The following is a 20,316-nucleotide window of genomic DNA, read 5'->3' as shown; positions in this document are numbered from 1 at the left end:
TCATGATTATGTACACTACATTATGCAATGTCTGGCTAAGTTTTGATTGTGGTATGTGATTGTCCAATAATCAATCAATCATTCAGTCTCTCTCTCTCTCTCTCTCTCTCTCTCTCTCTCTCTCTCTCTCTCTCTCTCTCTCTCTCTCTCTCTCTCTCTCTCTCTCTCTCTCTCTCTCTCTCTCTCTCTCTCTCTCAGGGTCATCCTCCTATCTCTCTCATAAGGGGTACAGGTCTCCCTTGTATTTGAGACATTCCATCTCAATGGCATCCCCTGTACAGTATACTTAAAGAATAGGAGACTAACAAGGATATCAACATCTAGCTCCATCCCACACCACCAGCCATGGATCCCCTACCAGAGTACTCCCTGTTCCTAGTCCGGATCCTGGAGGAACTAGACACTAAACACAGCAGTGTGTCCTACCAGGACCTGTGTAAATCCCTGTGTGCCCGCTTTGACCTGGTCCACTTGTCCAAGCTACGGAGCCTTCTGTTCTACACAGCCTGCCTGGACCCAGCCTTCCCTGCCACTCTCTTCAAAGACAAGATGAGATGTACCGTCGAGGACCAGCAGTCTAAGAAACTCATGGTGGCAGCGGATATCGTCACTATGTTTAACCTAATCCAAATGAACGGGGGGATCGCCAAAGATAAGCTACCGATGGCACCACCCAGGCCCAAGTTCCATAAGAACCAGTCGTTTGAGTCGTGTAGGTCCGACACAGATGTTTATAAGTACCAGGACTATGAGAGGGGCGGCGGTTATGACCTCATGGATCAACCCTCCAGGGCGGGTCACCACCCCCACCATCGCCCCATGTCTCAAAACAACTCCTCCCACCCCCGTCCACACCCCCATCCCCACTCTGCCAGCTCGAAATCCAACTGCACCAACTGCAGCCCGCAGTTCATCCCGACCTCAGACCCTAACTTCCTATTGGGCGTCAACAAGGATCTAAAATGTCGAGCAGCATCGCTAGATAAGCTGCAGCACCTGCCCCAGTACTCGAGCTGCAGTCCTCCCTCGCCGCCCTGCGAGATGCAGAGCACCTACTTTCCTATGGACATTGACAGTGAGTCCACCACGGACCAGGAGTCCCTGCAACACATCAACCACACTGAGCCCTTCTCTGTCCACTCCTGTGTCCAGAAGAGAAACATCTTCAAGGAGGATTTTCACAACCTGCTAGCGTTCTCCCCTCAGGTCTGTGTCTCTGGTCTCTAATTTTATATTATTTATTTATTTTTACTAAGCATTTTTTTTTTTTTTTTACATACCATTCATTATGCAATAATAATTCTAATGACATATTTGTTAGGAAGTACCCCAAATAAGTTTGAGTTTTAATGTTGTCCCATTACTACACTGAAACAACAATACATGAAAAAACAAACATTGAAGATAAAGTCAGACTGATTTCCATTGCAGCCTACTCCTCTTTTAACCATCTGTTATCACTGTTTTCTGTCGTCTAATTTTCACTGCTATATGTGGTGGCTACTTTCCTACTAAATGGTGCTAGCTGTAAGTATTTGTGCCATTGTTTGCTAATCTAACCATCTAAATGTCAAAGAAAAGCACACAAAACCCAAAGGAGAAAATAAAAGTGATAAAACAGTACCCCCCACTTCCTGAAGCTGGTCCATAGATCTACAGATGTAGGATCTTAATTTGACCTGTATTGTTGCAGCAAAATAATCCTGCAACAACAGGATTTTAACGTTTAGTCCATAATGTTGCTTGATCGGTGGTTAGGCTATTAGCTGGTCAAAATGCGGCTACATGAAAAGTGGAATACTGTTAATAGAACCGTTAGTGCGGGTTTTCAATGAATATATGTCGATCATGAAGGTCATCTGCATTTCCTGTGGCACAGGAAAATTCTCAGCAACAAAAGAGTGATCAAATGAAGATCCTACATCTATATAGCCTATGTCACATAGAATGGAAATGTCTCAACGGACATAGCTCTCTGTGAGAGTAACCAATCTATAAAACGTATTTCTTTCTAGAAAAGCTTGGTCTGAGCCTAATGTTACATCCAGCACCTTTATGCTTAGTTTGACTCTTTCTTTGTTTGATTTGATAATGCAGGGTGTTTTGACTGATGTTAACACAACAGTGTATTAACATGTTATTGTTGTAAAAGCGAATTACTCTGTAACAATTTTTCATTTTTTCACTTGTGTAATGACTCAAAACAATTACCAAATTTCTATGAAACTATTACATTTTGGTTTTAGTCATTTAAAAGACGCTCTTAGCAGCGTGACTTAGAGCTAAACAATACAATGTTATAATACTATTACAGTGTCACTACACAGGTTTAAGAGCAGCTTAATGAAGTGTTACGCCATTGTCGTTATAGGTCATCACGTCAGAGTGCAAGCCAAACATCAGGGCAACTGGAGGCTACCACCGGAGGGAGCTCCACAAACCTGCTACGTTCTTCAACCACAGCTTTGAGCTTCCCTACAGTAACCCCTACTTTGAGCCTTCTATGAACTCGCCCATTCAGGAGAAACGGCGAGCGAAGCACGAGAGTCTGGACGACCTTCAGGCGTCTACGTATTTCGGCCCAACAACAGTGACGGAGTGCGTGAACACACGGAGGAGTACGTCTAAGCCGGGGAAGCAGCCATCTTGGCCTGTGAAAAGCCTGAGTCTGAACGCAGAAGAAGGGCCACCGGATTTCGAGAGGTCGTTTCTGAACGGGAAACCTCTGAAAGACAACCATCGCCACAATGTTGTCAATAAAGAGAATGAGCAGCACTTCCAGTGCGCCAAAGAGAAAGTGACAGCCTCCCCTTCAGGGTTCGCAAAGAAAACCAATGGGTTGAAAACAAAGGATATGTCTTCAATGGCGTGCGGTCCCGGGATCAGTGTCGACAAAAGAGAGATTGGGAAAAGATTTAAAGAGAAAGGCATCAACAGTACGTCTTTTCAGGGAGGTAACATAGACAACTCGTCCAGCGTGGGGACCCAAACAGAGCAGGCCGAACAGAGGAAGTTAAAAGACTACGCAGCCGCTCACGCGAAATACGTCGAGAGAGAGAGGCACTCTTTCAAACACTCGGAAGAGGACTCTGAGATCATCAGCGACGACATCAGTGACATCTTCCGCTTCCTTGACGACATGAGCGTGTGCGACTCGCTGGGCGTCATCCAATCGTCGTGCTACAACAGCATCGGATCTCTTTCTCAGGTGACCATGAAGTCTGACGGCGACAGCTCGCCCGAAGGCAACACGATCAAACTGGCCAAGTCCAAGCTGGACTGCCTCTTTCACTCCCTGGAGAACACGGATGATGAGCTCAAATCAAGCGTGTGCAAGCTTGTGATGAGGATAGGTGAGATCGAGAAGAAACTGGAGTCTCTGTCCGGAGTCCGAGGGGAGATCTCGCAAGTGCTCTCCAAGCTCACCAAACTCGATGAGAAGATCCAGGAACCTGAAACCAACGGGAGACCGGGTGAAAACGCTTCAGCCACCGCCTCCACCCCAGATCACCTCCACCCGAACCCCCTCCCCGACCCCAACCTCTCGCCCCATGTCTTTCAGTGCCACACGACAGGCCACAACATCAAAGGGGACAACGGGTCAGCAGAGTGGGGCTGCTCAGACAGCGAGAGTCTGAGGATCAAGGCAGTTAAGAAAAGTATGTTCTTGCGGAGGTCGTCACGCTCGCTCAATGAGGAGAACAGTGCCACGGAGTCAAAGGTGGCGAGCATCACCAACTCACCACGGGACTGGAGGACGGTGTCGTATTCCTCACACCATGGGGACGAGGGCAAAGACAAGGACAGGGACAGAGACAGAGAAAGGGACACCAAGGACAGACACAGGAAAGCCAAAGAGGTAAGAACAACGGTTTACATTTATAGAACACTTTTCACATTACACTTACCTTGTCCACCACCAACATTAGATACTCTCTTTGTATTTTTTTTTTAGCTGTTTTGATGTACTATGAGAGCATATTTTCTATCACAAGAAAGCGTCTTTGGGAGAAAAGCGCTATTAAAATCCTATGTATTATTATTATTATTATTTAATTTTTTATCACAGAAACATGACAAGAGTAATGTCAACGAGGTAAGAACAATGGAATACATTTATATAAGGCCTTTGTAAGTGCTGGACCACACTGTACGTTGTTCAAGAACAGACACAGACATTATTCATACCCCTTTACTTTTTTCACATTTTGTTGTGTTACAAAATGGGGTTAAAATTGATTTTAATTGTAGTTTTTTGTCTACAATCTACAATTTTTTTACATTAAAAAAACGAATGAAAAATAAAACACTAATATATCTTGATTAGATAGATATTCAACCCCCTAGTCAATACATGTTAGAAAAACCTTTGGCAGCGATTACAGTAAGTCAGCGAGTCTTTTTGGCTAAGTCTCTAAGAGCTTTGCACACCTGGATTGTGCAATATTTGCCCATTATTCTTTATAAAATTATTCAAGCGCTGTGAAGTTGGTTGTTGATCATTGCTAGACAGCCATTTTCAAGTCTTGCCATAGATTTTCAAGCATATTTAAGTCAAAACTGTAAGTAGGACACTCAGGAACATTCAATGTCGTCTTGTAGATTTGGCCTTGTGTTTTAGGGTTATTGTCCTGCTGAAAGGTGAATTTGTCTCTGTGTCTGTTGGAAAGCAGACTGAATCAGGTTTATCTCTAGGATTTTGCCTGTGCTTGGCTACATTCCATTAATTTTTATCCTGAAAGACTCCCCAGTCCTTGCTGACGACAAGCATACCCATAACATGATGCAGCCACCACCATCCTTGAAAATATGGAAAGTGGTACCCAGTGATGTGTTATGTTGGATTTACCCCAAATATAACACTTGTATTCAGGACAAAAAGTTAATTCCTTTGCCACATTTTTTACAGTATTACTTTAGTGCATTGTTCTGTACAGGCTTCCTTCTTTTCACTCTTTCATTTAGGTTAGTATTTTGGGTAACTACAATGTTGTTGATCCATCCTCAGTTATCTCCTATCACAGCTATTAAACTCTGTAACTGTTTTAAAATCACCATTAGCCTTATGGTGAAATCCCTGACTGGTTTTCTTTCTCTCGGGCTACTCGGTTTGTAAGGACGTCTGTAACTTCGTAGTGACTGGGTGTATTGATACACCATCCAAAGCCAAATTAACAGCTTTACCATGCGCAAAGGATATTCAGTGTCTGCTTTTTAAATTTTTACCAATCTACCAATCAGTGCCCTTGTTTGTGAGGCATTGTAAAACTTCCCTGGTCTTTGTGGTTGGACCTTACAGATAATTGTATGTGTGGGGTACAGAGATGGGGTAGTCATGAGTCCCTGCAACTTATTATGTGATTTGAATACTTTTTGACTCAAGACATTTCAGCTTTTTATTTCTAATGAATTTGAAAAAAAAGATGAAAACTAAATTCCACTTTGACATTATGGGGTATTATGTGTAGATCAGTGACACAAAATCTAAATGTAATCAATTTTATATTCAGGCTGTCACAACAAAATCTGGAAAAAGTCAAGGGGTGTGAATACTTTCTGAAGGCACTGTATTCAAATGATTATTCTGACTCTACATTTTAGTCATTTAGCAGATGCACTTATCCAGAGCGACTGACAGTAAATGAGTGGAGGCTGCTGAGGGGAGGATGGCTCATAATAATGGCTGGAGTGGCGCAAATAGAATGGCATCAAACACATGGAAACATTGGCTGTACATGTCTCACACTGTATAATCACATGGCATTTTGAGGACATTGCATTCCTGAAAACCCGAGGACTATGACAACCAAGCCATACAAACATCAACTGTAAAACTTCAATTAAGTCTCAAATAGCCGCCTGTCCCTTTTAATAGCCTGGCATCAGCACACATTTCAAATCAAATCAAAGTTTATTGGTCGCGAACACAGTTTAGCAGATGTTATAGCGGGTGCAGCGAAATGCTTATGTTTGTAGCTCCTAACAATGGAGTAAAATGTCAAACAAGTACACAAATGATAATAAAAAAATAAAAACAACAAGAAATCAAGAAATGTCGGAACAAATCCAATTAATAATAATAATAATATAATTAACAACCCAAATAGCACTGTAACAGTAATTCAAATGCAATCTACTATATATTTCAGAAAATAAACACCTGTTTCTAATAAATGCCAGGTTTAAGTGAATTGTTTATGAGTAAACTTCAGTGAGTACTGTAAAGATTATGCTCAAGAAGATAAAGGAGAGCAACATCATTGCCATCATTGTCTTTTCAACATTTTATTGAGCAAAAGCTGTGTGCATTGAGGAAATAGAAGCCTGGCTCAAATAGAAGCCTGGCTCAAATAGAAGCCTGTCTCTAATAAGCGCCAGTGATTGAAGCAAATAAACGCCCGTGGCTATTAATTAAGTTTTACGGTATATAAAGTATATAAGTAATTATCTCCTATTTACATGTAGACAGAGACGGGATGTCATAGAAGTACTGTCACAAATGTCTAGAGATTCAACAGTGTTAATTAAACAGTTGCTATGAAAAGGATATCATTTCCCTTGCTTCCCTTCCTCAAATCTCACACGCACGCACACACGCACGCATGCATGCATGCATGCATGCACACACACACACACACACACACACACACACACACACACACACACACACACACACACACACACACGAAGGAGACAGGCAATTGGCTTGACGGCAGGATTTGATGCTATAGTTGGGTCACAGACGTCAGTGGAGCTAAATTATTCCAAACCCATATCCCCCTTCCGTCTCACAGAAGGAAATGAGACGCGTTCTACCAATCTCTCCAATGAGAGGAGAGATTAATACTGTCATATTAGGAACACAAGAGGCAAGGGATTGGGGGCTGAATCTTTCTCCTTGGGGGCGTTTATGAACTCTCAGGTTAGCACTCTCACCATTCATCACTCGTCAAGGGGAAGGGACCAGAGCCATATCAGGCTTAGCAGAAAAACTGCTGGCATCCAAATATAGAGCAGGAGGTAACATGCTAACAAGGAAGTATGTAAAGGAGTCTGTTGTGAGATTTACAGGGATCAGAGTGCCATAATGTAGGTCTACTGCTGTTATACAGACAGAGGTAATAGGGTCTGTTTGTGAACGATTATCCGTTTTTAAATGAATGTTCTGTGATTATTGTTGTTTTTTATCTAATGGGGACTAATTCTCGGGCACGTGAATTACAATAGATTCCTTTCCTGAGTATTTCTTCAAAACCCTCCCACCCCCTTCCCATGGGAGAAGGAATTCACTTGTCCATAGACTCTGATTTAAAGTCAGATTTACATTCCCCCCTTCATGGTTAAGGTTAAGTTTAGGTGAGGGTTACGCGGAACCTAGATCTGTGCCTATGGGCACCCTCTTCTACCCCCTCCTTTCCTGTCCCTGGGGTTAATGGGCTTTTAAACAGCATGTTGAAATGTCGGTCTCAGTTTGCAGGTGTAACACTGACTAGTCATTCTCAGTGACCTTTCCCTGCGAAGCCAAATGGAGTGGATGTTAATTGAAATGGGTCTCGACCTCGAGCTGTCATTCTACAAGCCCTGTGCTGTGTAAGCATATTTTTGATCACTGAGTGGATAACTGCCTAGCATGCATGCCCTCTCCATCTAGATGAGTGGCATATGTCTCTCTCTCTCTCTCTCTTGCTCTCTCTCTCCTCATCTTTCTCTTTTCTCTTTTCTCCTCTCTCTCTCTCTCTCTCTCTCTCTCTCTCTCTCTCTCTCTCTATCTGTCTCTCTCTATCTGTCTCTGTCTCTCTCTCTCTCATAGCATTTTCTTAATTGCGTAGGCAGGTAGCCTAGTGAAACAATCCCTAGAGGCGATCCAGCAGCCGGAGGGTTGCCAGTTTGTATCCCATATCCGATGGGAAAAGTCTGTCAGGAAGTGAGCTGGCAACCGGAGGGTTGCTGGTATCTAAACCTAGATACCATTGCCTGCCGTTGTGCCCTTGAGCAAGGCACTTAACCCCCCCAAAACAATTAGCTCCCTGATCAAATCCCTCCTAACCTTGTTAGTTAGTTCCTCTGTCTGACCACATTCCAAACCCAGGGACATGTGATGAAATATTTCACTTCCCAAAGTAGAGTCTGAAAGAGCAAATTCCTCAGTCAGTTACCATGTGTTGGGACTTAACACGTACCCCATTGTCTTACTTCAGGAAGCAAAATGGCTGTCGGTACTCATCTGTCTGATGACTCGTGAACCCTTATGGAATAGATCAAAAGTCATTTGGCTACAATATGCTGTCATTACATTCCAATAATACCTAGGTGACTGTCAATATCAGCTCTTTTTCATCCTCAAAGAATCTGAATTAATCTTAATTAAACCCTACTGGAAGTTTCACACAAGATTAACACATTGTGTTTGCAATAACATAAACATGAAGTGATTTGATAACCTGTTTCTAATATGAAAAAGAGCGCCACCAACTGGTGGTGGTCTCCGAAAGAGATGCTGGTTAAATATAGATCCAATCGTCCCGGCGTCTCTATTAGAAGGCTTGGTAATGACCAGTAGGAGACAGATGTACAGAACACACTTTATTGCACACAAACCAACGTAGCAAGAGGGGACTAGTACAAGTGGTTTCTATGAAAGAAGGACATAAATAACATATTACACAGCGGTAATAAGGTGATAGCAATGTGCTATATTAACTGTAATGTAGCAGTAGTGTGTATATACAGTAGATGACAATGGCCTATATACTGTACATACAGAGCTAGGGGAAAGCATCAACATGCTAGCAAGCTAAATATAGCACACAGTGAAGATCAAATATACAATAGCTTAGACAGTAGCTATATATTAGCAATGGGCTAGCATGCTAGGTAGCTAAGCTAGCATGCTAGGTAGCTAAGCTAGCATCACTGGTTTACCGGACACAGCTCTGGGGGCCCATGCGCCTGTCATCGATGTTTAATAATAAAAAAATGATATAAATCATTTTGACAATAACCCTTCAAAAAGTCATTCATAAAAAATTTTTATTTACATATGTACTAGGAAGTTAAGTGTTTGTTTCTTGGACTGACTGAAAGTACAGGGGGATATCGGTGAACAAATGCCATGGTCAAGGCTACGACGGCTCCAATGAAATGAGTGGAGCTTACTCAGGTGTTCAAAAGTGCATGTCAGACCGAGAGCTTAATGCTTCTTAGATAGTTCTTTATGAGTTTTAGTTTAGAAATAGATCTCTCCACAGAAGCGACAGTTACAGGGATGGTAAAAACAGCTTGATTGCCGTAGCAACATCAGGGAAACTGGGCAGACGGGAGTGGTGCTTCAAATACAGCAGTTCTGCATAATGAAACAATCCCTAGTAAGCTAGTGTTTTGAGGGTGGACTGACTTATTTGGCATTAATAGACTGGTTTTACGCACAACTTTCTATCCAAGTTGGGAGAGAGCGCGAGGACGGCTCATGTCATGCAGGTTCAGGGATTATTTAAGATACTCTTTGAAGAGGTAGGGTTTCAGATGTTTTCGGAAGATGAGCAGGGACTCTGCTGTCCTAGCTTCAGGGGGAGGCTGGTTCCACCATTGGGGTGCCAGGACAGAGAAGAGCTTGGACTGGGCTGAGCGGGAGCCGCCCTCCCATACGGGTGGGAGGGCAAAGAGACCAGAGGTGGCAGAATGGAGTGCTTGGGTGGAAGGTTAGAAGTTCAGAGTTAGGTCAGAGTTTGTGAGCCTGTGTCCCAGGGCCGTAGAGAGTGACTGTGAAGGGTTTTATACTTGCCTGACACTCAAACTGAATTCTTCCGCTGCTCTATCATTCACTACATACTTCAGTCTGAGACTGCCATCACTGAAGGCATTTGTGGTGACGTCAAAATGAGGGGGTTTTGTACAAAACAAAGTCATCAGCGATTGGATCATCTCTAACCAATCAGAGTATCAAAGCAAATTACGAATTTTCAAAATGCCGCTTTAGCCACGCGTGTTCTGGCTCTGGCCCAACCCATCGGTTTCTGCGACCAATCGGGCTGAATGGATTTCCATTCTAGAAATCGTCAGGAAGTACTCAGATCCCGACTCATTACGTGGGCGTGGCGTAGCGTTTGACTGCAGCAAAGAGTTTGGGTAACCAGGCAAGTCTTCTACATAACACATTTGAAATGTATTTAGGAGCTACACATGCACTCCAAGCTAGTCCAACCAACTGTAAAAACTTCGATACAAATACACAGGGATCAATGGAGGGAAGTGAAACAGCGGGGGGAGGGGGTCTTTGGAGACTGGAAGTAAAACTGAGTCGTCTTGAGGTGATGGAATGCTTCTGAATTTCATGGTAATATATGCTGGAGGGAGAGTCACACAACCTGTGACTCTGTTGTCTTCTGATGATTGTCTAAGAAGTATATACTCAGAGGACAGTCCATTGGTGGAACATAATAAGCTTGAGAAGAAATTGGACCAAACTTTGTGTTAATTGGAGTCAAATAAATGACATTTGCCACCTCTTCCTCCAAAAATTAACTAACACTTTATTGAACCTTTATTTAAATACGAAAGGACAATTGAGATTAGAAACACCATTTTGCGAGGGGGACCTGGCATCAAGAGCCTCTTGATGAATATTACATTTACATTTTACATTTTAGTCATTTAGCAGACGCTCTTATCCAGAGCGACTTACAGGAGCAATTAGGGTTAAGTGCCTTGCTTAAGGGCACATCGACATATTTTTCACCTAGTCGGCTCTGGGATTAGAACCAGCAACCTTTCGGTTACTGGCACAACGCTCTTACCCACTAAGCTACCTGCCGCCCTGGAAATGCCGGAAATACGCAATGGGACTACATATTCACAACTGAGTATTTGTCTGCGCTCTCTTCTATGTTGCTGGATCCTTGTAAATCCAATAAGGGGCTATTCATTGAAAAAGTGCACAGTCCGTGAATCTCTCAATGATACCAACATGAAAGTAATCTGTGGAAAGAAGAACCTCCAAGCCATAGCAGAAGACATTCCATGAAAAGTAAGATTTTTAGACCTTTCCATCAACAACATTGTGATTAACAGAAAATGTGATTTCAAAGATCTCTCAGCCCTCAAATCTTTAAATACGTTGAGCAACCGGATCTCTCATGTGGACGATGGGGCTTTTTCAGACCTGGTCGCTCTTCAGGAGCTGAATCTAGCCAATAACAGACTCAACACCCTCTCAGACCACCTGTTTCAGGGCCTAGGCAACCTCTCCGTGCTTCGACTAGACCACAACCACATCAAAATCATTTCATCCTCTACCTTTCAAAATCTCTCCAGCTTAAATGTACTAAACTTAACTGGCAACCAACTTTATCTTCTAAAGAAGCTTCAGACGATTTTGCCGTTCACACACCTGCAGGAGTTGTACATTGGGAGCAACGGATTTACCTCTTTCCAGCCACAGGACATATCAAATAAGTCCATAGGACTGAGAGTGCTGGATTTATCCCAGAATCCAATGAGAATCTTCAGGATTACAGCTGATGTTCTTCCTGAACTCCACTATGTAAACCTCTCTGACTCCGGTCAAAATGGAAGCATGACATGGGATGCACCAGACAGGTATTTTCTGAGTAAAATGAAAAGTCTCAATTTGAGCTGTGTCCACGTCTTTGAAGGAAGTTAACATTAGGGCCACTATGTTCAGAGGACTGACAGCCTTAGAAAAACTCGATTTGAGTTGGAATCATATTAAATATCTACATTATGGTGAACTTAAATAAATATGGTGAACTTATATAAATATTAAATATGGTGAACTTAAATAAATATGGTGAACTTAAATAAATATGGTGAACTTATATAAATATTACATATGGTGAACTTAAATAAATATGGTGAACTTAAATAAATATGATGAACTTATATAAATATTAAATATGGTGAACTTAAATAAATATGGTGAACTTATATAAATATTACATATGGTGAACTTAAATAAATATGGTGAACTTAAATAAATATGATGAACTTATATAAATATTAAATATGGTGAACTGAAATAAATATGGTGAACTTAAATAAATATGGTGAACTTAAATAAATATGGTGAGCTTATATAATATTAAATATGGTGAACTTAAATAAATATGGTGAACTTAAATAAATATGGTGAACTTAAATAAATACGGTGAACTTAAATAAATATGGAGAACTTAAATAAATATGGTGAACTTAAATAAATATGGAAAACTTAAATAAATATGGTGAACTTGAATCCCCACCCTTTTTCTCTTCTGCCATCTCTCAAGATCCTGGTCATCTCCACTCATTCCTTTTGGAATGTTGAATATACCCAGGGGCGCAACCTTGGTTTTAGAAGTGGGGGTTGACGACATAATATTATGATATATTTTGTATTTTTTTATCCAGTCAGATAAACACTCCAAACAGCCTACCCGACTGCTCGGAGGCGTCCGCATGGTCCTAAAGCACACCCTTGCTTCATTTGTATCACATTCCAATGGGGGACAACAATGCAATTTCAGAATGTGGGGGGGGGGGGGGGGGGGGGGGGAATTTATTGGCATTCAACGCAAGGAGTCTTAACATTTTAAGTCCTTTCACCCAGACACATTCATCCACACACCACAGTTGTGGTCCCTTGACATCAGCCTGAATGAGTTCACAGCCCTGAGCACGGAGTTGTTTCACCCAATCCCACGACTCAACAAACTATACCTGTCTAAAGTCCAACTTCAGTCTTTAGATTTCATCATAGGAGCCAACCTCACTCAACTCAGTTACTTGCAGGTGAGAAAGAATTACTTTACAGTGGTCAGTGAGACAATTATTCATTCTTTGCCTGCTTTAGCTTACTTTGACCTGCAAGACAAGACTTTCACCTGTGACTGTAGCAATGCTTGGTTTATCCAGTGGGCGACAACAGAAAACCAAACGCAGGTTATTGATGCCTTTGACTTTACCTGCAACTATCCGGTCAATCTAGGTGGTACCAAACTGTTGGACCTTGACACCCACTACTGTTCAGTAGATATAGGATTTTTCTACTTCATCTCCACCCCTTCTCTGGTCCTCCTAACCTTGCTGGGGTCCTTTATCTACCATCTCCTGAGATGACAGGTGGTCTACGCCTACTATCTCTCCCAGGCTTATCTCTATGACACAAAGCGAAGGAACGTCCGTGTGATTCATCAGTAGGATGCCTTCGTCTCCTACAACGGCCACGACGAGCCCTGGGTCCTGAGGGAACTTCTGCCAGAGCCGGAGGGAAACCAAGGCTGGAAGCTGTGTCTGCATCCCCTGACTTCCAGCCAGACAAACCCATCATTGACAACATCACGGACGCCGTCTACGGGAGCCGCAAGACCGTCTGCGTGATCAGCAGCCGCTACCTGGAGAGTGGTGCTCCCGGGAGATCCAAGTGGCCAGCTTCCGTCTGTTTGATGAGCAGAAGGACGTTCTGATCCTGGTGTTTCTGGAGGAGGTCCCAGACCAGTAGCTCTCCCCCTACCACCAGATGAGAAAGCTGGTGAAGAGACGCACCTACCTGAGCTGGCCCAGAGCTTGGGTGCACACCGGAGTCTTCTGGTAGAAACTCCGGGTGGCTCTGGAGACCAGGGACTGCCTTGCTGAGGAGAACCCCATCCTGTCCAGGGTGGATAGAAAATGATAGTGACACACTAAATGTAACGTTTCTAAATGAAAATGAGTTATTTCATCCAAACATGGCAGCAAGACAAAGAAAAATAGTTTTAAAAAACAATTATAAAAAGATACCAGTCAGGCTTTGTTCTAGATTTACCCTATTGAATATAATTGACAAATGGCAATGTTTGAAATCAGAAATTTAGTTTATGCAAATCTACAATAAACTATGATGAAAAGTAAAATGAAATGTATTATAAAATATATGATGTGTGATATTTGATAATGAATTTATGATGAAATGTTTGACTTACTTACTTGTTACGTTCTCTTAGTTCTCTAGCTTTCTGGAACTTTTAAATGTTAAGTTTTAGGTGTAAGAGTGAAGATTCTTGAAATTGTTAAGTGTAAGCGAAAACCACTTTTTGATTCTTTATGATGAAAAACGCTTTGAAAATGAAAATGTCAAATACATTTGTCATCTTGCTCTTTAGACAAACTTTGTTTTTGACCAGCTATGAACTTTTACTCCTTCAGCTCCTTATTACATTATTAACATGAATCACTGTCAATCGTATCCATTTCCAAATGCCACAGATAAATCATCACCCAAAAATATTAATATTTCACTCTCTGTCTTTTCATCTCTTCTTCCTCTGTTGGCATATTGCCCAGATGGAGGGTAGCCAGTTCTTTCTGACACTCTGAATCAGCTCAGACTCACTTGGGGAATCTAGTGTACCTGTACACTGCTGCCATACAACCAAGCCAAGCCCACAACTTTGACTTTCTCTTGAATTCTCCACACTGCAGTTACTGCTGTGGAATCTACTCCAGTAGCCTCCATACAGTAATAAAACTATGTTAAATGACTTTAGGTATATTGAGTTATTATATATTTACCAGACTTATAGTATTGGGGGTAGACCATTGCAGGGCTGCCCACGGGTGATAGGCAACAAATCAGCATCATGTTATTGTCCTGCTCACAATTTGTGTGTAATTCTAGACCTGGGTATTGATTGTAATATAGTCTAAATGAGCAGTTCCTTTCAGATCTGTTATTGTTTACAAAGTCATACAGTCATACATTTATCCACAGCAATGTGAATACATTTATTTTACATGATAGTTCCACTTCCCAAATCTTAATTTACCTGATTATATGAAAATAGTTCCACTTCCCCCAAAAATTTAAAAAGTTCAAGATGCAGTTGAAACCTTCATTTTGCAAAAATGATCAGTTGCTTACAGGCCCATTAATGTTTTCAAAGTAATAGTATTCTTAATTCACAGTATTACATATCATTACACATTCATATTGTTTAGATACTGTATCTAACATTCCAGAGGATACGTTGGTATATTCATATTTAATGTTAGAAGAGGCTTTGTTTTTTGCAGTACTGCTGTGTCCCTGTGAACAGAGAGAGGTCAGATGCAGACCCATAGTAAAGGTTAGTCCATCTGATCAGTGGCCTGTGAAGCCCAGACATGCCCCCTCTGTCTTATCAGCAGTCCCCTGTTCCTATACCTCCTCTCCCTCCCTCACTCTCCCATTCCGCTCTACTCTAACTCCCCTCTGTTCTCTTCTCTCCTCCATCCTCTCCCCTCCATATGTACTCTCTCTATCCTTTCTCCTCTCATCCTGGCCCTCTCTACTTCATCTTCCCTCCCTCCCCTCTCCTCTTTTCACCCTCTATTCTCTCTTCTCTGTACCTTTTGACTCCCTCTCCTCTCCTCTCCTCTCCTCTCCTCTCCTCTCCTCTCCTCTCCTCTCCTCTCCTCTCCTCTCCTCTCCTCTCCTCTCCTCTCCTCTCCTCTCCTCTCCTCTCCTCTCCTCTCCTCTCCTGTCTATTTTCCCTCTCCTTTCTTTTCTTCTTCATCCTCTCTTCTCTCTGCTCCACAACCCCCCCCCCCCCCCCCCTCTCTTTTTCCTCCCTCTGTTCTTCTCTCTCAATCTCACCTTCCTCTCCTCCTCGGTCTCCTCTCTCCTCCCTCCCTCTCCACTGCCTCACCGTCTCTTTCAACCAAGCGGTCCCCTGATCCTCCCTCTCCTCTCCCCTCCCATTCAGCTCAGAAATCTCCTGCACCTCCCTCCCTCCTCTCCCCTCCCACCTCCCTCCTCTCCCCTCCCTCCTCTCCCCTCCCACCTCCCTTCCTCCTCTCCCCTCCCACCTCCCTCCTCTCCCCTCTCCCCTCCCTCCTCTCCCCTCCCACCTCCCTCCTCTCCCCTCCCACCTCCCTCCTCTCCCCTCCCACCTCCCTCCTCTCCCCTCTCCCCTCCCTCCTCTCCCCTCCCACCTCCCTCCTCTCCCCTCCCACCTCCCTCCTCTCCCCTCCCTGTCACCAGAGCCTCTGCAAGACTCGTATAACTCCTGACTTAATAAGGATGTCAGGTAAGAGTGCCAAAACAATATTGGGAGAAGTGTGATGACGGTGTTGAAGCTTTCATCTCGCTTGTCACTCTCATTAGGTAGGTAGGTAGGTAGGCAGGCAGGCAGGCAGGCAGGCAGGTAGGCAGGCAGGTATGCAGGCTGGCAGGCAGGTAGGCAGGTAGGTAGGTAGGTAGGTAGGTAGGTAGGTAGGTAGGTAGGTAGGTAGGTAGGTAGGTAGGTAGGTAGGTAGGCTGGCAGGCAGGCAGGCAGGCAGGTAGATAGGGAAGGTAGGTAGGTAGGTAGGTAGGTAGGTAGGTAGGTAGGTAGGTAGGTAGGTAGGTAGGTAGGCAGGCAGGTATGCAGGCAGGCAGGCAGGCAGGCAGACAGGCAGGCAGGCAGGTAGGTAGGTAGATAAGTAGGCAGAAAGGCAAGCAGGTAGGTAGGTATGCAGGTAGGTAGGCAGGTAGGTATGCAGGTAGGTAGGCAGGTAGGTAGGTAGGTAGGTAGGTAGGTAGGTAGGTAGGTAGGTAGGTAGGTAGGTAGGTAGGTAGGTAGGTAGGTAGGTAGGTAGGTAGGTAGGCAGGCAGGCAGGCTGGCTGGCTGGCAGGTAGGTAGGTCAGCAAGTATGTATGTAGGTAGGCAGGCAGGTATGCAGGCTGGCAGGCAGGTAGGCAGGTAGGTAGGCTGGCTGGCAGGCAGGCAGGCAGGCAGGCAGGCAGGCAGGTAGGTAGGTAGGTAGGTAGGTAGGTAGGTAGGTAGGTAGGTAGGTAGGTAGGTAGGTAGGTAGGTAGGTAGGTAGGTAGGCAGGCACAGCCTACAGTGTGTTCACAACATTCTCCACTCTCTGGAATGATTCCATAAACATGCCCATCATCTCCAACTGCCTAGATGATACAGCTAGCTACTAACCTCAACTGAGAGAACATCCTCTAACTAGGACTACCACACAGATAGATAAGCCTGATTGACAAAGACCCTGGGTGATCTGGAGCTGAGAGCAGATTTACTTGGCAAAACAAACCACACACACACATCGATCTGCCTGCGAATGAGCATTCGTGAATCCAGACATGCACTCTGCTGTTCTCCTCCTACAACTCGGTATTCAACTCGGTATTCATCAACTTCCAATTAACATTGAATGCAGATTGTCTCTTCAAAGCGACTCAAAGCGACTTCAAAGCGACTCTTCAAAGCGACTTCAAAGGTCGGTGTCAGGACTCAAGGAAAAAAAATGGTCCGGTGTGTTAGAAATGCCCGGGCAGATTTCTGGTCCCAGTCCGTCCCTGCGTTGACGTGTACACTGAGAGGTGGAAAGAGCCTAAAAACACTCATGAAGAATTTAGTATTTGTGCTAATTAGGTGTTTTTGTACTGGCCCAGAGATGTAATCAATATATTGCACTGTAGAGTAATGTGTTCTTCACGTTGTTTATCTTGGTCAGTGGAGGGGAGAATCATTCATGTGAGGGAATTGTAGACATAAAAAATGTAAGACTTAAAGGAGATGTTTTGGGGAAATACTGTTTTTTTTTGTCATGGATGTGTGTGTTAGAATGAAGAGAGAAGGTCCTCCATTAATCAATAACATTTATGGATTTTTATCTGTCCAATAGAAACATGCTGTACTTGTTTTGATTGACTGGTTTGGCCGTTTGAAGGGTTCATATTGACTGTAGACTCGAATGAACTTAATGGCTTACACTACTAAGTCAATTTCCAAATGATGACTTTCATTGTGTTAGTAAAGACTGATTTCTACGCTTATCCCACGATAGTCCAATATGCACTTCAAATGGCAAGTACAGAGAGCAATTTGTTTTTGTTCCTTTTGGAAAAATGGCCAACTCTCCAAATCTGTACAGTAGCATTTCCTTTGCTTCCCCCAGGGCAGAAATCAGATGCTGACTCGCAGATATTAAAAACAAATATTGTACTTCATAATACGGCACTGTGTTTACGGATTACTTTTTTATTGAGTTGAAAAGAGAGTGGATACCTGAGTCTGTAGCACAGTGTTATGTTCAGGGCTTCTAGCTGTCTGTAGCACAGTGTTATGTTCAGGGCTTCTAGCTGTCTGTAGCACAGTGTTATGTTCAGGGCTTCTAGCTGTCTGTAGCACAGTGTTATGTTCAGGGCTTCTAGGCTGACTATCTCTCAGCTGACTACAGTAGCATTTCTCTTATGTCTCTGGGAACTGGAGTATTCAACCAAACTCATTTCCGGGGGTAAGGCAAAACAGCACACTTCCCAAGCTGCAGGAGAGTGTGTATTGTATACATTGATACATTGGCATAGTATCTTTATTGGGTCACAAAGTCACTCAATGAAAACATTGGTTGAATACAGAAATACTGGGTTGTTTTTGTCTTACCTCAACAATGTGACAGTTTTTATATGATAACATATACAGTATTTCTCCCTCAGAGCTGCTTCAGGTTTCTCTCGCTCTCTCGCTCTCTTTCACTGGCCATTTACCCCACCTTTCAACTTTAACCTCTGCCCCCCCCCCCCCCACCCCCCCTCCCTCCCTCCCTCCCCACTACAGTCAGAGCGTGAGCGCCAGTACGAGATCGCCCCCCAGCCCCACCGCTCCTCTAAGCCCCCCAAGGACTCCTACCTGGTGGAGCAGGTCTTCTCACCACACCCCTTCCCTCCCTCCATCAAGTCCCACATGAAGGGCAGCCCCCTGTACACGGACCTCAGGCTCACAGGCCTGTCGGGTGACGGCAAACGAGGTCAGCCCTCCTGGACCATCGAGGAGTACAAGCGCAATGCGGGTGGTGAGAAGGGCAAGCAGCTGACTGCCCTGGACCTGCAGGTAAGGACTGATAGGAGGGGGGGGGGGGGACTATTACAGTAGACAGGGTGGATATTACAGTAGATAGGGTGGATATTACAGTAGACAGGGTGGATATTACAGTAGATAGGGTGGATATTACAGTAGACAGGGTGGATATTACAGTAGACAGGGTGGATATTACAGTAGACAGGGTGGATATTACAGTAGACAGGGTGGATGTTACAGTAGACAGGATGGATATTACAGTAGATAGGGTGGATATTACAGTAGACAGGGTGGATATTACAGTAGATAGGGTGGATATTACAGTAGACAGGGTGGATATTACAGTGGACAGGGTGGATATTACAGTAGGCAGGGTGTATATTACAGTAGGCAGGGTGTATATTACAGTGGACAGGGTGGATATTACAGTAGGCAGGGTGGATATTACAGTAGACAGGGTGGATATTACAGTAGACAGGGTGGATGTTACAGTAGACAGGATGGATATTACAGTAGATAGGGTGGATATTACAGTAGACAGGGTGGATATTACAGTAGATAGGGTGGATATTACAGTAGACAGGGTGGATATTACAGTAGACAGGGTGGATATTACAGTAGATAGGGTGGATATTACAGTAGACAGGGTGGATATTACAGTGGACAGGGTGGATATTACAGTAGGCAGGGTGTATATTACGGTAGACAGGGTGGATATTACGGTAGACAGGGTGGACCTTACAGTAGACAGTAGATAGGGTGGATATTACGGTAGACAGGGTGGACCTTACAGTAGACAGTAGACAGGGTGGACCCCACTACAGTTGTAGGATCATCCTTCCATTGCTGTTTCCATTACTTAGGCAGGGTGAACCCCACTACCTATTTCTGTTGTCCCCTACCTTAATGATGTTTTGGATTGAATTGGTTTCTATAGAAAATGTTAGCTTTGGTAGATCCTGGAATGCTGATCCTGGATGTTGATTCAAAGGGCCTCTTTGACCTGAAGAAAGCACCCAGGGGAAGCGGATAACTAGAGAACCGCTGACAAAACTCTTTCTCACCTCCCTCGTCGATTTTTATTGATCTGAGAGGTGTGTGTATGTGTGCGTGCTCGTGTGTGGTTGTTCATGTGCTGCGTGTGTGTACTCTACGTGTGTGTGTGTACTGTACGTGTGTGTGTGTGTGTGTGTGCGTGTGTGTATTTATGTGTGTGAGTCAGGGGACTGATTCGATCCTACTGTGTAGTGACATGTGAAGATGCGGAGCCACATTGATATCACCGGTGACCTTGTTAATCTTTCAAGAGTGTCACAACTCACTACAGATGGGTGGACTCCATTATAATGGTAATTTCTTGTTATTTATTTGATCTAGATGACGTATTCTAGGGCCAGAGCAGCTGTATTAAGGTAACTAACCATCTTGGATAGTTTGCACTATAGTCTAAATAATATCACAAGAAACCTATATAAAGAGGACTACAGTGTTTTCTACCTGGTACCATTGG

At 43.7% G+C, this 20,316-nt stretch overlaps 1 protein-coding gene and 1 pseudogene across 2 annotated transcripts in view; both read left to right on the top strand.

Moving 5' to 3' along the window:
- Window positions 1-345: 345 nt before the first annotated feature.
- minar1 (membrane integral NOTCH2 associated receptor 1) overlaps window positions 346-20,316 on the top strand; it is a gene marked incomplete at both ends in the record, with an annotated part of 25,867 nt that continues 5,896 nt past the window's right edge. The window contains 3 exons of the mRNA XM_084154349.1: window positions 346-1,206; window positions 2,372-3,859; window positions 18,567-18,839. Coding sequence (XP_084010475.1) covers window positions 346-1,206; window positions 2,372-3,859; window positions 18,567-18,839 — 2,622 coding nt within the window. The remainder of the gene's footprint in view (window positions 1,207-2,371; window positions 3,860-18,566; window positions 18,840-20,316) is intronic.
- LOC311111328 (toll-like receptor 13) lies at window positions 10,964-13,666 on the top strand (annotated as a pseudogene). Its single transcript has 2 exons — window positions 10,964-10,969; window positions 12,592-13,666. The product of its transcript is annotated as a toll-like receptor 13 (transcript).

The sequence above is a fragment of the Coregonus lavaretus genome (assembly GCF_964263955.1).
Source record: "Coregonus lavaretus genome assembly, chromosome: 37".
Classification (NCBI taxonomy): Eukaryota; Metazoa; Chordata; class Actinopteri; order Salmoniformes; family Salmonidae; genus Coregonus; species Coregonus lavaretus.
The sequence above is the reverse complement of the archived record's forward strand: the minus strand, read 5'-3'. Positions and strand labels throughout refer to the sequence as shown.